The 18,027-nt window shown below is 32.1% G+C and overlaps 2 protein-coding genes across 3 annotated transcripts; both read right to left on the reverse strand.

The window, feature by feature from the left end:
• Positions 1-6,457: 6,457 nt before the first annotated feature.
• Positions 6,458-10,065, reverse strand: LOC25492329 (F-box/LRR-repeat protein At4g14103). Its single transcript, XM_024781327.2, has 6 exons — positions 9,932-10,065; positions 9,659-9,704; positions 8,155-9,140; positions 7,914-8,066; positions 7,317-7,586; positions 6,458-6,938 (listed from the first exon to the last, which is right to left on the reverse strand). The coding sequence occupies exons 3-6, from the start codon at positions 9,130-9,132 to the stop codon at positions 6,921-6,923; spliced, it is 1,419 nt and encodes a 472-aa protein (XP_024637095.1). The 5' UTR covers positions 9,133-9,140; positions 9,659-9,704; positions 9,932-10,065; the 3' UTR covers positions 6,458-6,920.
• A 3,478-nt stretch (positions 10,066-13,543) lies between these two features.
• Positions 13,544-17,246, reverse strand: LOC25492331 (putative F-box/LRR-repeat protein At3g59160). Of its 2 annotated transcripts, none has more exons than XM_039832551.1 (6): positions 17,101-17,246; positions 16,698-16,740; positions 15,042-16,052; positions 14,794-14,946; positions 14,206-14,475; positions 13,544-13,856 (listed from the first exon to the last, which is right to left on the reverse strand). In XM_039832551.1, exons 3-5 carry the CDS (start codon positions 16,047-16,049, stop codon positions 14,323-14,325), a joined length of 1,314 nt encoding a protein of 437 aa, XP_039688485.1. In that variant the 5' UTR covers positions 16,050-16,052; positions 16,698-16,740; positions 17,101-17,246; the 3' UTR covers positions 13,544-13,856; positions 14,206-14,322. The 2 variants fall into 2 exon arrangements, with proteins under 2 accessions (XP_039688485.1, XP_039688484.1); XM_039832550.1 differs by having other exon boundaries at positions 15,042-16,057.
• Positions 17,247-18,027: the final 781 nt, after the last annotated feature.

Raw genomic sequence — 18,027 nt, forward strand, 5'->3', positions numbered from 1 at the left:
GATAAATACCATCAATATCTCAGTGTTGTGTCAGGTGTCTGTGTCGGAGTCCATATTTCATAGTAATGTCCATCAATTCCCCTGACGCTATATGGAGCATTCTTCTCTCACTGAAAAACTTCCAATAAATAAATCCCACAAAGATGCCCTTCCATGAAGATTTTGTTTTGATGAAGAACTTGTCTCTCTATTTATTAAATTAGAAATGCATAGTACTTTTCTTATATATGGTTGTTGCTTAGGCAAGAGGACATGCTGCCACTTTCCACTTCAAGTTGTTGAGAATATATAGGGCCAAAAGTAGTGATTGTAAATTTTATAAGGGCTAAAAGTTGAAGAAAAAAAAATTAGAGAAACTAAAACGAAAAGTTGACATACATTTATAAGGACCAAAAACATAATTAACCTTCTTTTTTAAACAATCTAATTGGGATATCTAATGGTTTCAATTGATGCCCTCAATCCTATAATTTATTAAAATTATGATAAATGTTTAGTATGCGAGTACAAAGTAGTAATCAATTTTATATATTGTGTAAAAGCTACCTATTATGAAAAATAATTTATCAAATGTAGAATTGAATCGGATCGTCTCAAAGCATTTTATCACAATCTTACTAGCAACACTTACTTTTCAACACTCTCTCTAGCACTCACTCTTTTATTAGATAAAATCAATGTATGTCCACACTTTGTGTTGGTTCAATTTTCAAAGTGTAGATCCACAATGATTTAAATCAATAACAGAGTGAGTGTTAGAGAGAGTGTTCAAAAGAGAATGTTGCTAGCGTTGCTCAACATCTAATCCATATCATTCTGAGTAACCTCACTGGAGCAATTGTATATATGAATACAAACATTGTGATACTTCTTTGAGCAACTATGGAGATGAATTAATGTATTTGTGATAATTTATTATATTTTAATAAAGATTGAGATGATTTTTTAGAAATAATAGGGTTAGTTACAAGATGAGGTACCATGACCATCTATATTATTACTTCCGTCCCTAATTATAGGGCCCTTTTAAAAAAATAACGGGAATTAAGATAGTGGATATTTGTATTAAATATGTTTGTAATTAGTATTGTTTTTACAATTTTATCCTTTAAGAGAGAGATGATTTATGTTTTCAACATATTATTTATTGTTGATTGAAGAAAAAGATGTATAATTAATAGGGGCATGTATGTAAAGAAATAATTAATGTAGTTGGAAATGGCAAAGGGGTCTTATAAAAAGGGACAAAAAAATTCTCAAAAGGGTCTTATAATTAGGGACGGAGGTAGTATATACTAACAAGGTAACAAGCCAATAGAGAGTGTCAACCCAGCGTCTCCCTGGCATGTAGATATGACAACTACGGTGTAAAGAGGAGTTTACCCTACGCTGGACATCAATTCGAGTATGTTGAATCTGATTAACTTGAATCATAATATGTTGAATCTGAGGAATAACCATCAGCCATCTGCCCCTGTGCTCAATGTATGGAAATGATCCAACAACTAAGAGTTTTGTCTATGATTCTTGCACGCCGAGTTCATCCAAAAATGATATGTGATAAGTAATCTCTGATATATGCCATGAGATCGAACCAATTGAACCATTAAACACCACCAAGTGTCTCGTCACAAATCTAGAAAGAAAATTGGGATATATGTCCGAAGTTATGTCTAAGGGTATATGTGTTGTAAAAAAAACTCTCATTGCATAGTAAAACGACACCAAAAAATGTTCACCCCGATCTTCAGTTACATACCACCAATGACATATTCCATCCATGTACAATCGATCATTTGAACTATCGGTCCAACATTTAGGCATATTGAAATCATGTGTCCTCCAAGAGTTACATCTTACACTATAAATCTCTCATAAAGTTTCATAGGATATTTTATTCCATGGCACATCTTCGTGTCACACATTGAGAAGTAGAAGACCTCGACCATTTATTTGACAAAAATGTACATGCATAATAATAATTGTAATGTCATCTTGAATATGGTCATAATCAAATCCATGAACTAAATTTAAAGCCTCTCGATAAGCTGATACATACTCGGCAAGGTTGGGAGGAATGACCTAAAATTCATGGGTAGCTAGGTTCCACAATACAAGTGTTTTTTGTTTTTGAAGGCAAAGAGTTCCGGTAATAATATTAGAATCAACAAAATCAAAGAAATGGTTTTCCTCGTGACATAGATTTGGTAAGTCTAATTTGACTCTATTCTCAAACTTATCATCAGAAAGTGAATTTATTGAGATAGGTTACCCAATAATTCATAAAGCTTTGTTTGGAGATTACTTTGCACGATAGGTTGCCCAATATTTTTTTTTTTTTTATTACTAGTTATTCGGAATGCTCAAAATGAAGCGTATTAGTATTAATCTCATTATATCACAGGTTGAAGCAACAAGCAGGAGCAATTTTGTTAAAGTTGTGCATAATGACTGATTTGTCTCTTGGCTTCCTCCGTAAACTAAATATATGTTACCTCAATGATATATCAAAACAAAACAAAAAACAATAAAATAAGTATTAAAATTAAGATAAAAGTTTAGTATGCCAGAACAAAGTAATAAATTTTAGGATTTTGCTAACCAGTGCTCTTAGGGCAATGATTAAGGAAATCAAAAGTAGCATGTTTGCATTGAATTCAACAATATTTTAACATTTAAAAATTTAAATTCATAACTTTTCATCATTTTTCAATAAAACATTTCTATTTTTATCCTCTTATCCCTCTTATATATATATTGTGAATGAAAATGTTTGTCCAAAATGAATGCACTTGAAATAGTGTTACATGTCAAAGCACTTAATTATAAATCAGAGTTTTACGGATTAATAGGAAGGTGTTAGTGTTTGTGTCACAGACACACTTCCTAGGAACTAATTTAGCATTGCACGTGTTATATGTCTGCTAAAGTTGTATCAGAACAAAATGGAAAGCCTTAAATTTTTTGAAATCTTCTTACATTTTATGTAATCCTAGACTGAACTATGTGAAGCATTTGGAAAAATGAAGCCTTTATATTATTCCATGAAATGTGAATTATGCTTCAATGTTATTTACTTGTTTTGGTATAGAAATAAAAAAGTTCTGTCATGAAAATTAGACCCAACATTTAAATTAAGGATGATGTGTCGATTTTTAATTGATGTGGATTGTTGATGTGGGTGTCACACAAGCATTTTAGTTTTTAATATTTTTATATTAATTAAATACATTTATAATTGATTTAATATATGTTAATATTAATAATAGATGGAGGGTTGTTGTGGTTTAGATTTCATCGTTTGTTTGAGCTAAGTGTGGATCCTCATGTCTCTGTAGCTGATATGAAGAGGGATGGTTGGGAGGTTGATGGGGATGGAGTGGAGGTGGAGGCGGAGGTTGTTTGCTTGGGAGGAGGAACAATTGATAGAGTGTGTTAGGCTTTTTGATAGTATATTTTTGCAGGATAACATAAGTGACAAATGGATTTGGAAACATGACCTTGTCGAAGAGTATTTTGTAAAGAATGTTTATCATATACTAACGGTCACAAATAATCTCCCTATTAACGTGTATTTAGATTTAATTTGGATTAAAGGAGTGTCTCTCAAGGTGTCCCTTTTTGCATGGAGAACAATTAACAAAAGAATTATGACAAAGGACAAATTAATGCGTAAAGGTGTGATTTTATCCGATTTTGCATTGTGCTCAGGTGGCTGCGGGAAAGAGGAAACATTTAATCATCTATTCTTGGAGTGTGAATTTTTCGGCAACATTTGGCGTCTTCTTCATCGATGGTTGGGTATATCTACGTTTATTCCATCATATATGGATTGTCATTCGCAACAATATTTTGGTGCACATGCTTTGAAAAAGGAAGTCCGTTCTTGCTTTCAGGTTGAGTGAATGGCTTGTCTTTGGGTCATTTATAAAGAACATAATTCGAGAATTTTTAATAACAAAGCTTCGTCTCAGGATCACCTTCTTGATAAGTATTAAACTTCATTCATGGTGGTGGTTGAAAGCGAATAAACTAGATTTTTATTTTAATTTTAATTGTTGGTACTCTTCGCCATCTCTATATAGAATATACCATTGTGTAATAGTGGTTCATGGTTCGGCACTATTTGTTGTATTTTGGACTTTTATGGTTTTTCTTCTCTTTAGGCACATCTTGTGCTTAATTGGGTTGGTTTCTTAATATAATTCTTTATCGGCTTCTTCAAAAAAAAATATATTAATAAAATACTAATGAATATTTTTCTACTTCCCTTCACCATACCACTTACAACCACCACAATCCTCATCAACACCCAACATCTAACCTCAACGATCGTCTCATTCCTTATCATAATGATATGTTGTTGTTTTGCCATATGAAGTTATATCGGAAGCTTGCTGCAGGAGGAATGGAAAAGGAAACATGTAACAGCAATTGGTGTCACGAAATAGTATTGTTTGCATTTCTTTGTGTGCACTGCAGAATTACTCTTTTAGAAGAAGGTGATGATGTAGAAAAAATAGTTACAATGAATTTTTTTAATTTAATTTTTCGTTTATATCTTGTATTAATTCACTGTTTTGAGGTATGATTGTAACTAGCAAAAGACCTATTTGTAGTATATAAGTTATACTGAAGGTCAATATTATCAGCTTCCGCTAAGTTTAATATTATTTTTTTTTTTAAAAAGTTAAATTAGCCTACCCAACATCGGAGAATCGAACATGAAGCATTGGAAAGAAGCATACTCTAAAGTCCCAAGTTAATACTTTCAGACCAACCCAAGTGGGTTCCGCTAAGTTAATATTAACTAGTTATTCTCTCAAGCAAGTTAGTTTGTGTACTAGTCCTATCATTATATAATGGGGTTTGCTAGGATACACCCACTAGTTTTTATTAAGGTGTGTTTTAGCAAAGATATAGTTAAAAAGTTGTTAAATACACCTTAAGGTGAATGTTGTTAAAACACTCCTTCTAAAAAAATAAGTGGGTGTATGTTAGCAACTCCTATAGGCATTTGCTAGAATATACCCACTTATTTTTTAGAAGATGTGTTTTAGCAAGTTATAACTAAAAAATAGCTAAATACTTCATCCGGTCTCAAATATAAGAAAAGATTCTCTTTTTAGGTTCATTAAATAATTAATATATATGTTTTAAAATGTAGACCAGATACATTAACTACTCAATGAATCTAAAATAAAAATATTTTCTTATATTTGAGACCGGAAGGAGTACACCCTAAGGTGTAGCTTGCTAAAACACTCCCACATAAAAACTAGTGGGTGTATTCTAACAAATCCCTTGTATAATACTCTATCCGGTCCTATATATAAGAAACAATTTACTTTTTTGATTCATTGAATAGTTGATGTATTTGGTCTATTTCTAGGCTAGGTACATCAATTATTGAATGAATCTAAAAAGTTAACTTTTTCTTATAAATAGGACCGGAGGTAGTATGTACTAACACTTAATGAAAAAATTACTCTCTTAGCATGTTGATAAGACTGCTCAATAGACACCGACCAAGGATCGAACAAACAACATCCAACCAAATGGTTAAGAGATACAAATATCTACCACTTGTATCATATATTATATTGGTGATACTTTGATCTAGTTTTTGAATATGCTATCATATCAAGACTTGATTGATTTCTAGTTCTGAGATTTGGCTTCTTCCAAATTTTTGTGTCTACTGCCATGGCAAGTCTTTCTTAGGCTGCCGAGAATAATGGTAACACATACAAGTTAAGATCATAGAGAGGGAAAAACCTTAGCTTAGGATAAATATGTCCAAAACCACCTAGTTCAATATCATTATTGGTCTTTTACTTTTAAAACTACAGGGTATCTTTATCCCTCCATGTATGCATTGTCTTCAACTTTCTCTCGCGAGTCACTGCTGCTGTTTCTTTACTTCTTTTAAATTTGACATTTCCAATTATTGAGCAAAGTTATTTTGTTGTATCAACTTTAATTTTTTTGTATAAAAAAGAATCACACCTTTCAGCTTATATCATCTGAAACACTTCCTTAATCTATCAGAGCAAAAAACAGAGGCCTTAAATCTTTTGAAAATCTCTTTACTTTTCATGTAAATCTTAGGATGTGAACTATTTGGAAAATGAAGCCTTTATCTTAGAAATGAATAAGTTCTGTTAGGTTTTATGCAAGAAAACTAGTTCATACTCCCTGATTTCTGGTAATGATAATCATATGTAGGATGTGATTTTATCCCTCCCTCTCTCTCAGATTGTGGTAATACTAATAGAAAATCCCATACATCAACCAAACTTCTCTAGATCATATAGAAAGACTGAAGTTTTTGAAAAGACAAGATGACCAAACATCACAATTAATAAACAAAACAACATAGTTGGCACAATAATTCTGGCAATACAATATTTCTGGCATACAATCAATGTGTGTCTGAATATATCCACACAAGCAGTTCGAGCATACAATCTGATTTCATCGTAGAATAAACAGACACACACATAGGGGCATCAATTCCAATCAACTTCACATTGGAATATAACACGCCTTCTCTTAAAACTCACTCACTAAGCTTTGATGACTTAAATATTTTTATTGGGCAAGAACAGCTCAAAAAAGAGCTGTATCAATATCAATATAAAGTAGATGAAATTGTATACTCTGACAAGTATGGAACAAGACTGAATATTTACACGCAAATCCTACACAGGACAGTTTTGATTTAGAAGCAATAGTTCCTATTGGATAACAGTAAAAACATTGACTTTGCATAACACTTTTAATCTATCTGGTTAACTTGTGTTTTATATCTAACATCTAACTTGCTCTTGAATGCAACAAACCAACATAAGTTTTCATAACTAGATTAAAAGTGTCGAGTAGTCTTGATTGAATCCTTGAAGGCATCCAAATGATCTTCAAATTGAATTAATATCCTGTAACAAATGTTGAATAATTAATTTTAAGAATATAAGCATAAATGATAAAATCTATAGAGTATACTGATAAAAAAATTAATATAATTAAAAAATTTAAGAGGATATAATTTATTTATTGTTATTCTCAACCACGAATGTGATATATATATATATATATATATATATATATATATATATATATATATATATATATAAATTCAAGAGATATAAAGTTGTGTTGATGGTAGGATTTAATGTCTAGAACAATGAGAGGATGAAAGTTCTATCACCATCCCACAACATCATACCAACAAATATTAGCATGCCAACTTTTTTCATTAGAAAAGAAAGTATATAAACTCTATGTTGAAGAAAAGAAAGTGTGTAAATTCGTACCCATACTAGTACGGAGGATTTCTTTGACCCCTTGCGTAAGCTTTTTTCTACTCTTCTTTTCTTTAAACTGGGTGTGAAAATCTTTACCTTCTCTAACTTATTTGAGTGACTTACAATATATCGCGTAAAGTCCAACTCAGTTTTTATGTCTTGAATTCCTTTAAATTCAAATGTAATGAGACTGGTTGTAAGACATGTCGGAGTCACTGATGGCTCCACCCAACTCGAGTTTCCAACCTCCTTTCTTCGGGAATTGATTTCAATTTTTCTCTGCATGTAAACCAAACATTATCGTTAGAATTTTCCAACTTTCCAACTGGATATATAGTAAATAGTTTCAATTATATTATTAAGTAAATAAACGTAAAACTGTAGGTAAATCAGCTTAAAAGAAAGTTAAATTGGTAGGAAAATCTACACAAATATAGATTAGATATCTATTGTTTTGAATTAATTAATTTGTTTATCGGTTATATTTGCAAACTACATGTATCTTTTGCCAAGTCTTTGATCTCTTGTGCCAGATTTTGAGCTTATCATATTTTATCTTTTAAAAATATATTGTGCAAATATAGTTAAAAAAAACATCATACACACCTTAATTGCAAGATACGTAAGTTTTGGAGCATTCTGCAGAAAGCTGACGAGCATATTCCAACTGCATCTCTCAGATATTTCAACCGATAAAAATAATAAACTGTGAAAAGTGAGAAGATGTAAGTTGTCAAGTTTGTCCTCCATGCTGAGAAACTGCATTACAAAATTATAAAAGGAGAATAGAATTGCATATGGGACTAAATATCGAACTTGTAATTAAAAAAGAGATTATGAAACTTACATGAAATGTGTTAGAACCGAGAGCCAATGATTTGACATTAGAAAGTCCTTTCAAGAGTGTATACAAACTGTTAAAATCCGGACTCTGACAAATGGAAAGAGTAGCTTGATGAATATTGGACAAGTTTGCAAACTCATATTTTCTAGGAGTCAATGAAAAATCAATAATAGAAAGAACTTCAAGTGACGGGGCATTAATTTGTACTGGACAAATTTTAGAAACAGAAATAGGAACAAATAAAGAAAGGTATAATCTCTTCAAGAAGTGAAAAGAGGTATTGATGGCTATTCGAAAGGTCTCATTTAAATAAAGTTCCTCCAGATGTGGACAACCAGATAGAAAATTATTGAGATCATACTCTCTATGATCATCAAAGAAAGAATATATCACAGTTGATCGGAGATGAAGAATCTTTAGTGACGGTAAATATACATGAAGAGAAGAATTGAGTGTTGGTTGAATTCTGCCCCGCAATTTTAAGACCACAAGTGACTCACAAGTGGAAAGCCTAAGCGGCAACAAGGTTTTTTCATGGAGAAACAAATCCAAGTCAAGTTCCTGGACCTTGAGATCTAAAGCCTTTGAGACCCACATGTGTACATCATTTGGCTGGCAGCCTTTCTCACTATAAAGCCTTAGTTTTCTTATATTTTCGGTGCGTCTTAGCAGAGCAAAATTTACAAATGCCTTTGAAACCCACATGTGAACATCATGTGGTTCGCAACCTTTCTCACTATCAAGATTTTGTTTTCTTATATATTCTTGGTAAACAGACTTGATATATTTGGACAGAAAAGGGTCTGAAATCTCTGGTAATTCAAAGCGAAGGCTGGGAATCTTGGTGCAGATCGACTCCCATCTTGTGGATAGAACACATGTTCTGTAAGACTCTTTTGTTGATAGGAAAGACAAAATATGACAAATCAAATCGTCTGGGAGATTGCTTAATCGATCGTGTTCTTCATCAGAGCACGCCATGACCTAATCTGAACAGCAGAGTAAAGTTATGACAAGATTGACGAGATTTCATTAGCAATAAACAAAGAGATCAACACAATTTCACTAAAATTTAATTCCAAAAGTAACAAATTAATCTTCGAAATAGGTACAAAATGATTGATGAATAGAACACAATGGAAAATAGATAAATGAATATCATTGGAAATTGTATATAGTAACAATTGGCTGGGCAATGTTTTTATAAAGTCAGAAACTCAAGTGCTAAGTTCCAATGACATTTTTTGGTTTATACTACAAAGAGATACTTGAAAATGCAATGTACATTGATCTTATAAATCATAACAAACAATACATAATAACTTAAATTCAAACTTAAAATTGTTCAAAATTTGTAGAAGAACAATAAAAAAACAACGATTAACAGAAACCCTAAAATGACATGATCATCGGGCTAAAAAAATGCATAAACTCAAACAAGAAGCAGTGAAAATTGAATTGAAAAACTATCAGAGAAAAAGAATAACAATGGTGAGCTCGTACGCACCTTCAGAGTAACAGAAAGAGGCGAGCGTTGTTGTATTCGCGCTTTTCTGTAGAAACAAACAAATATCAATTAGAAATCAAGAATAGTTCTGCAAATGTAGCAATTATATATCATTAAAAAATAAAGTTTCTGAATCAGAATTTGAAGAAACTCTAGGAGGAGTTTTAACAAACATGTTATGTGCATAATAAAAAAAACAAAGGGGGATAAGAAGAATGTGTATGATGAATCAGTTCAAACAAAAACCAATGAATGAATGAATGGAACAGAAACCCTTTATAGAAATGTTGAAATTGAAAGTATAGAAATGTTGAAGAGATGAGAAACGTTTAGAATGAGTGAGTGAAATGAAATGTTGGAGAGAAGATACGCATGTCCATTTCCTTCTATAGGTCTCATCACTTTATTGAATAGATTAAATATTAATTAGGTCTCATATTTATAAAACTACCTTTTAAAAAAAAAAAATTATAAGCTACTTCGACCGCTAATTATACCAATCAATTAGCCTATCCCCTCCCAACTATAAACTAACCTACAAGTCATCAATTATAAGTTTATTCGCTATAATAGTTTATCAACAATATGCTATTTTTTAACAAATCAAATTATAAAACAAAAAACCATGCCTCACAATGTGAGCATTGGTAAGTAGTCAATCACCCTAAAATTGCAAAAAAAATTCAATTACCCGATTGAAATTGAAGAAATGTTAAAAAAAACTTTAAATTATAAAATATCATGTCAGTTTACTCCTCGTTAGTTTTCTCCATCTAACACGATAATATGGTTGTTAATTGTCTATATGATATTGTCAAGTGGTTAAAAAACTTACGTCACTCCCAAGGGATGATCAAAACATGATATTTATAGCAATCAGGCAAGTATGTTTAGGCATACTTGAGAACAACATCCTATTTAACAAAATACATTATCAATACAAGTCTAATCCATAATCAAAGCAAGTACTTAAATACATGATAATTCTAAAAATATATATAATTGGGAATATTTAAACAGGGGCCCAAGGAAGCATGAACAGGGTAGGAAAGACATTCCGACTCAAAGAGCTTTTACAAAAGTATTTATATTTATCTCTCATTAAAGGCATTAATGGGGCTCAAATCCAAGACATCTCAAATTTAAGTCCTGTCTTTTTATGACTAGATCAAGCCCTTGAAGTTCAGTTACAATATCTTTATTTTGAGGGTGTTATTTGGGGGTGAGTAGTGACGATGGGCGGTGGTGGATACCGTGTTTACAGGGTTTGTTTTTTTGAAGTTTGTTTTAGGTGGTGATGTATGTTGGTGGGTTTATCTTCAGGGGTGTTTTTAGGTGGTTATGGTGTACCGTCTATATACGGCACCATTTGTATCTTGTTTCTTTCATACCTTGCATCTTGTGAGGATGACGTTTACTTTGCCAATTCAAAAAAAAAAAAAAAACTAAAAAATTATAATTTCAATGCTCCTAAAAAAAAAAATGGTGTCCTGAATTACCGCCCCTAAATGGAGAGCAATCTTAATTAAGATTTTTTTTTTTTAAAGAAAGCAATCTTAATTAAGATGTTATTGAATCTTGAGAAGAGTTAGTTGATCCATGAGCATGACCATGTGCAGCATGTGTATGAACATTTTATGTGACTAACATGTTCATTACCATTTCTTCATCATTTTGTTTTTGTGGATTTACCAAATTGGAAATGACAAGCTTGAAATTAATGAGGAAGAAACTGGACACTAAGGCAGTGTGATGTTTGGCTTTCGTTTAATTGGTTGTTTTTGTGTACAGATACTTCATACATACTATTGTTTGTTCACTTTAATCAAGTACATAAGTAAAATATTAGAGTGGAATTTCCATTGACAGTGAACAACACACATTGGGTAATAACAAGTAAAGCATAAGTACTGCAATAAGCTTTTGATCATTAAGTTGAACTTTACACCGACCATTCTAATTCCATTTCCATCCACCTTATACTACCAAGTAAAGCATAATATCCACATATAGATGAACCATTCCAAGCTTCTTAATTAATGCAATTAGCTTTTGATCATCAAATTGATTGTGTGCTATATGATTGCTAAGTCTGAGTCTGTGCATATGATTTGTCTTACTGCTGTCCACTCCTTATCCCCCACAGCATAAAATAGATAATAAAATCAAATAAATACATTAAAACAAAAGGAGCATATAGGCAATGTCATACAAGCTCAATAGCTCGTACCAATCCAAATAAAGATTTGCTTATGTTTGGATTAGTGGTATAGTGTGAAATGGAGTAGAATGGAATAGGCTAGTTAGATTTTGAAAAAGAGATGCTATCTAATTTTCTTGACAACATAATGTGTAAGAGTGAAACAAAACCTTGGAAAAAATATTCACATTTTGAGAGTAAATCAAAATGGAAAAACAAGTATGCAACTATGCATGGACAAAGTATTTCAGATAACTTTATCATTTATATTTTGCATAGCATTCACTCGATCATCTTGCTTCAAAGTATTTCATATAACTTGATCTGTTCATATAAGTAGGCTGCAAACTCAAAATAAGTTGGGAAATATATCATTCATCTTTCCTTGCTGAATTAGTTTCCAAATACCAAACGGTGTAGCCAAAGCAAACAATAAAAAGCTTATTGTATTTGTGGGACATTTGTTTCATGGATGAGAAATTCATTCCTATGAATAACTTTCCTAAGTTGATATATGGATAGCACAACTTTAATATTGGAAGATATCTGAGATTCCCTCTTTTTCATGGTAGAGTCAAGAATGTTTATTTTTATTTGGCTTAATTGCACTTTTGGATCCCTATCTTTTCAAAAGTTGCGGTTATGGACCCCTAACTAATTTAAATACAAAACAGCCCCCTATGTTTTGATTCTTTGGCAGTTTTGGATCCCCAGTCCATTGTTGACTCGGTCAACGCTGACGTGGCACCCTAAGTGAGGTGCCATGTGTCAATTTATTTTATTTTTTTTGCCTTGGGGGTCCAAAACTGCCAAAGAATCAAAACATAGGGGGCTGTTTTGTATTTAAATTAGTTAGGGGTCCATAACCGCAACTTTTGGAAAGATAGGGGTCTAAAAGTGCAATTAAGCCTTTTTATTTTATCCTTGACAGAATAGCAGGTCTTGCTAGCCTACTAAGTCTGTTCATTAGAGAAAAAGAGAAACTATAAAGAAATTAAATGGGAGTGCTGGCCAAACCTATAACTTTATCAGAGTTTGTGTCACAGATACACTTCGTTACTCTCATGGATTGAATGATACCAACTTATATCATCTTAAACATGAGGTAACTTGAGGTTTGGTCTTATTTTTTTCACATTGCATGTATTATATGTGTGTCACAAATCACAATACACTTCCTTACTCTTTCAGTGCATAATACAGAGGCATTAAATCTTTTTTACTTTTCATGTAATCGTGCAAAAAAACATGTAATCACACACCCTGATTTTTAATATTGATAATCATTTAGGATGTGATTTTGTCCCTCCCTCTATCAGATAGTGGCAATACCAAAATAAAATCTCATAGATCATATAGAAAGACAAAATGAACAAACTCCAAAACTGAACAAAAAAAACATGCCTGAAGCTTGCAGCTTCATTGATTCAAGGTCTAACATAGTTGCCAAAATAATTCTGGCAATACAATATTTGGATATGCTAAAGCACACAAAACACAAGCAGTCATTATCCAGTCAATGTGTCTTACTATATCCACACAAGCAGTTCGAGCATACAATTTGGTTTCATCTTAGAATAAACAGACACACATAGGGCATCAATTCAAATCAACTTCACATTGCAATATAACACTCCTTCATTATATGCTCATTATAACTCAAAAAAAGCTGTAACAATATAAAGTAGATGAAATTGTATACTATTGACAAATATAGAAGAACAAGATTGAACAATTTCGATTTAAAATCAATAGTTCATATTGGATAACACTTTTAATCTATCAGTATTACCACAATCTGGTTGACTTGTAGTGCTTGTACTTATCAGATGAATGAAGAACAAAAAACAGGTTTTATATAGAACATCTCTTGTTCTTCATCATTAGAGAATTCTATGCAACAAACCAATATAAGCTTTGATAACTAGATTAAGAGGGTGAGGTGGTCTTCATTGAAATCTTGGAGAAATCCAAATGATCTTCAATTGAATTAATATCCTGTAGCAAATATTGAATAATATTTTAAGATCATAACCATAAATGATAAAATCATTAGAGTATAACGATAAAATAAATTAATATAATTAAAAAATTTAAGAGCAAAAAATTTATATATTTTAAGAAAAAGTCTTATTCTCAACCACGAATGTAATAGTATATACAAAGTCAAGAGATATAAAGTTGTGTTGACGGCCGGAGTTAATGTCTAGAACAATAAGAGAGGGTGAAAGTTCTATCACCACCCCACAACATCATACCAACAAATATTAACATGCCAACTTTTTTCATTAAAAAATAAAGTATATAAACTTTGTATGGAAGAAAAGAAAGTCTGTAAACTTCATACCCATACTGGTACGAAGGATTTCTTTGACCCCTTGCGCAAGCTTTTTTCTACTCTTCTTTTCTTTAAACTGGGTGTGAAAATCTTTACCTTCTCTAACCTACTTGAGTGACTTACAATTTATCGCGTAAAGTCCAACTCAGTTTTTATGTCTTGAATTCCTTTAAATTCAAATGTAATGAGACTGGTTATAAGACATGCCGGAGTCACCGATGGCTCCACCCAACTCGAGTTTCCAACCTCCTTTCTTCGGAAATTGGTTTGAATTTTTCTCTGCATGTAAACCAAAAATTATCATTAGAATTCTTCAACTGGCATATAGTAAATAGTTTCTGTTATATTATTAAGTAAATAACGATAAAATTGTAAATAAAATAGTTTAAAAGAAGGTTAAATTGGTAGGAAAATCTACACAAATATAGTTCAGATATCTATTGTTTTTAATTAATTAATTTGTTTATCGGTTTTATTTGCAAACTCCATGTATCTTTTGCTAAGTCTTTGCTATTATTGTGCCAGATTTGAGCTTATTATATTTTATTTTTAAAAACAATATTGTGCAAATATAGTTAAAAAAAACATCATACACACCTTAACTGCAAGATCCTTAAGTTTTGGAGCATTCTGCAGAAAGCTGACGAGCATATTCCAACTGCAACTCTCAGATATTTCAACTGATAAATATAACAAACTGTGAAAAGTGAGAAGATGTAAGTTGTCAAGTTTGTCCTCGATGCTGAGAAACTGCATAACAAAATAAGAAAATGAGAATAGAATTGCATGTGGGTGACTAAATATGGAACTTGTAATTGAAAAAGAAAAGATTTTATTAAACTTACATGAAAAGTGTTAGAACCGAGAGCCAATGATTTGACATTAGAAAGTCCTTTCAAGAGTGTATACAAATTGTTAAAATCCGGAAGCTTACAAATGGAAAGCCTAGCTCGATCAAGATTGGACAAGCTTGCAAACTCATACTTTCTAGGTTTCATTGAAAAATCAGTAATAGAAAGAACTTCGAGTGACGGGGCATTAATTTGAAGTGGACAACACTTAATAACAGAAGTAGGCATATATAAATAAAGGAATAATCTCTTCAATAAGTGAAAAGAGATGTTGATGGGTATTCGAAAGGTCTCATTTAAAAGAAGTTCCTCCAGACGAGGACAACCAGATAGAAAATTATTGAGATCATACTCTATACTATCCTCAAAGATAGAATACATCACAGTTTCATGGAGATGAAGAATCTTTAGTGACGGTAAATGTACATGAAAAGAGGAATTGAGTGTTGGTTGAATTCTGCCCCGCAATTTTAAGACTACGAGTGACTCACACGTAGAAAGCCGGAGCGGCAATAAGATTTTTTCATGCAGAAACAAATCCAGGTCAAGTTCCTGGACCTTGAGATCTAATGCCTTTGAAACCCACATGTCTACATCATATGGCTGGCAGCCTTTGTCACTATGAAGCCTTAGTTTTCTTATATTTTCGGTGCGTCTTAGGAGAGCAAAATTTACAAATGCCTTTGAAACCCACATGTGTACATCATGTGGCTGGTATGGCTGGTAGCCTTTCTCACTATCAAACGTTAGTTTTCTTCTATTTTTGTCGCGTCTTACGAAAGCAAGCTGGAAAGATAGGATTTCTTCTTTTGATATCACAGGACCTGAAATCTCTGGTAATTGAAAGTGAAGGTTGGGAATCTTGGTGCAGATCGACTCCCATCTTTTGGATAGAACACATGTTCTATAAGACTCTTTTGTTGATAGGAAAGACAAAATATGACAAATCAAATCGTCTGAGAGATTGCTTAATCGATCATGTTTTTCATCAGAGCACGCCATGACCTAATCTGAACAGCAGAGTAAAGTTATGACATGATTGAATTTCATTAGCAATAAACAGAGAGATTAACACAATTTCAATAAAATTAGATTCCAGAAGTAACAAATCATAAACATGATTTCGACAAGGGAAACTTGCGAGAAGTGATAAAAACAGTCAGAATGCACAATGATTTTATTAAGTCAGAAATTCAAGTGCTAAGTTCCAATGACATTTTTTGGTTTATATTACAACAAGACACTTGAAAAAAAAAATCATACGAATCATAACGAACAATACATAATAACTTAAAATCTTCGAAATATGTACAAAATGATCAATGAATAGAAAACAATGGAAAATAGAGTAATGAATAACAGTGAAAATGCATGTATAGTTCCAATGACATTTTTTGGTTTATACTGCAACAAGAAACTTGAAAATGCAATGTACGTCGATCTTATAAATCATAACGAACAATACATAATATTTTTTAAAATAAAACTCAAAAATGGTCAAAATTTGTACAGTAACAACAAAAAACCAACAGCTAACAGAAATTCTAAAATCACTTTTTGAACTCAAATTAGCAGTAGTGAAAATTGAGTCAAAAATTTAATTGAAAAACAATCAGAGAAAAAGAATAACAACGGTGATCTCGCACGCACCTTTTGAATTTGTGAGTTCAGAGTAACGGAAAGAGGTGAAAATCTGTAGAAACAAACAAATATCGATTAGAAATCAAGAATAATGCTGCAAATGTGACAACTATATAACATTAAAGTATTGTTTGCTCAATTTATAATAAACAAAAAAACAAGTTTATGAATCTGAATGCAATTAAGTATTATGAGTATTGTGAAATTGCAAATGTGACAGATATAACAGCAAAATCAAAACACAGAATAAGCTGAATTGAAAATGTTGTAAGATCAGAATTTGAAGAAAGTGTATGAGGAGTTTTAACAAACATGTTAAGTGCATGATTAAAAAGAAAGGGGAAATGTGAAAATTGTGAATGATGAATCGGTTGAACAAAAAAAATTGATCGATTGAAGCATAGACGATTACCCTAGGAATGAATGAATGAAGTAGAAACCCTAAGAAATTGTGTTCGATTCGAGAAATTGGAAGCAGAGAATGTTTAGAAATGTTGAAGAGATCAGAAACGTTTACGAGTGAGTGAGTGAGTGAGGAATGTTGGAGCGAAGATGAGAACAAAAAAATACGCGGCGTGTCTTAAAACTCATTTAAAAAAATTAAAAAAAAAATCGAAAGGTTAGAAATTCATTAGAATTATGCTCTTCTACCAACACGTTTTGCTAATTCCCAACTAAACTTTCGAAAATATTCATGCATGAGTTAGCTCCCACTAGTGTTAGTTCTGTATGATTATGCCCAACTTAGATTAACTCACGTAGGGGTATTTTAGGAGGTTTGGTTGGGAACGAGCAAAACGTGATTGGAGAATAGCAGAATTCGATTAATTACAGGGCTTGACCCTTAGATATTGAGCCCTAATTTTTATAGGTTTTTTAACCCGGCCCTAAAAAGTCGGTACCCGTTAGGTCTAGCCCTAACGGGCCGCGGGTAGCCCTTTAGCCCACATAACAAAAAAGTCCTATAAGTTATAGGCTTAATTACACTTTTGGTCCTCCTGTTTTGGCCTACTCACGAAACTGGTCCTGCCCTTTTAAAACAGAACAAAATGTTCCTTCAATTATCATTTTTGTTGCATTTTTCGTCCTACCCCCCATTTTATTCTCCAAAAACGCAGAGAAATGACAGTTTTAGACCTACCCCCTATGTTCAACCATGAAATAAACAAGGAATAAAGCATGCGGGTACAAAGAATCCACTTTATTCAACACACTAACCAAAAAAACCCTAATTTCTAAGATATGTTTCAAATTAGGGTTTTTTTGGTTAGTGTGCTGAATAGAATAGATTCATTGTGCCCACATGTTTTATTCCTTGTTGATTTCATGGTTGAGCATA

Source organism: Medicago truncatula, chromosome 4 (genome assembly GCF_003473485.1).
Source record: "Medicago truncatula cultivar Jemalong A17 chromosome 4, MtrunA17r5.0-ANR, whole genome shotgun sequence".
Classification (NCBI taxonomy): domain Eukaryota; kingdom Viridiplantae; phylum Streptophyta; class Magnoliopsida; order Fabales; family Fabaceae; genus Medicago; species Medicago truncatula.

Bases quoted from the DNA above. Each gene is read 5' to 3' on its own strand.
- LOC25492329 (XM_024781327.2), bottom strand. From the start codon at position 9,132: ATGGCGTGCTCTGATGAAGAACACGATCGATTAAGCAATCTCCCAGAC. The intron at 8,067-8,154 runs GTAAGTTTCATA...TTTGTAATGCAG, and splicing joins TCGGTTCTAACACATTTCAT to TTTCTCAGCATGGAGGACAA. The intron at 7,587-7,913 runs GTGTGTATGATG...GTTTACATGCAG, and splicing joins TTACGTATCTTGCAATTAAG to AGAAAAATTGAAATCAATTC.
- LOC25492331 (XM_039832551.1), bottom strand. From the start codon at position 16,049: ATGGCGTGCTCTGATGAAAAACATGATCGATTAAGCAATCTCTCAGAC. The intron at 14,947-15,041 runs GTAAGTTTAATA...TTTGTTATGCAG, and splicing joins TCGGTTCTAACACTTTTCAT to TTTCTCAGCATCGAGGACAA. The intron at 14,476-14,793 runs GTGTGTATGATG...GTTTACATGCAG, and splicing joins TTAAGGATCTTGCAGTTAAG to AGAAAAATTCAAACCAATTT.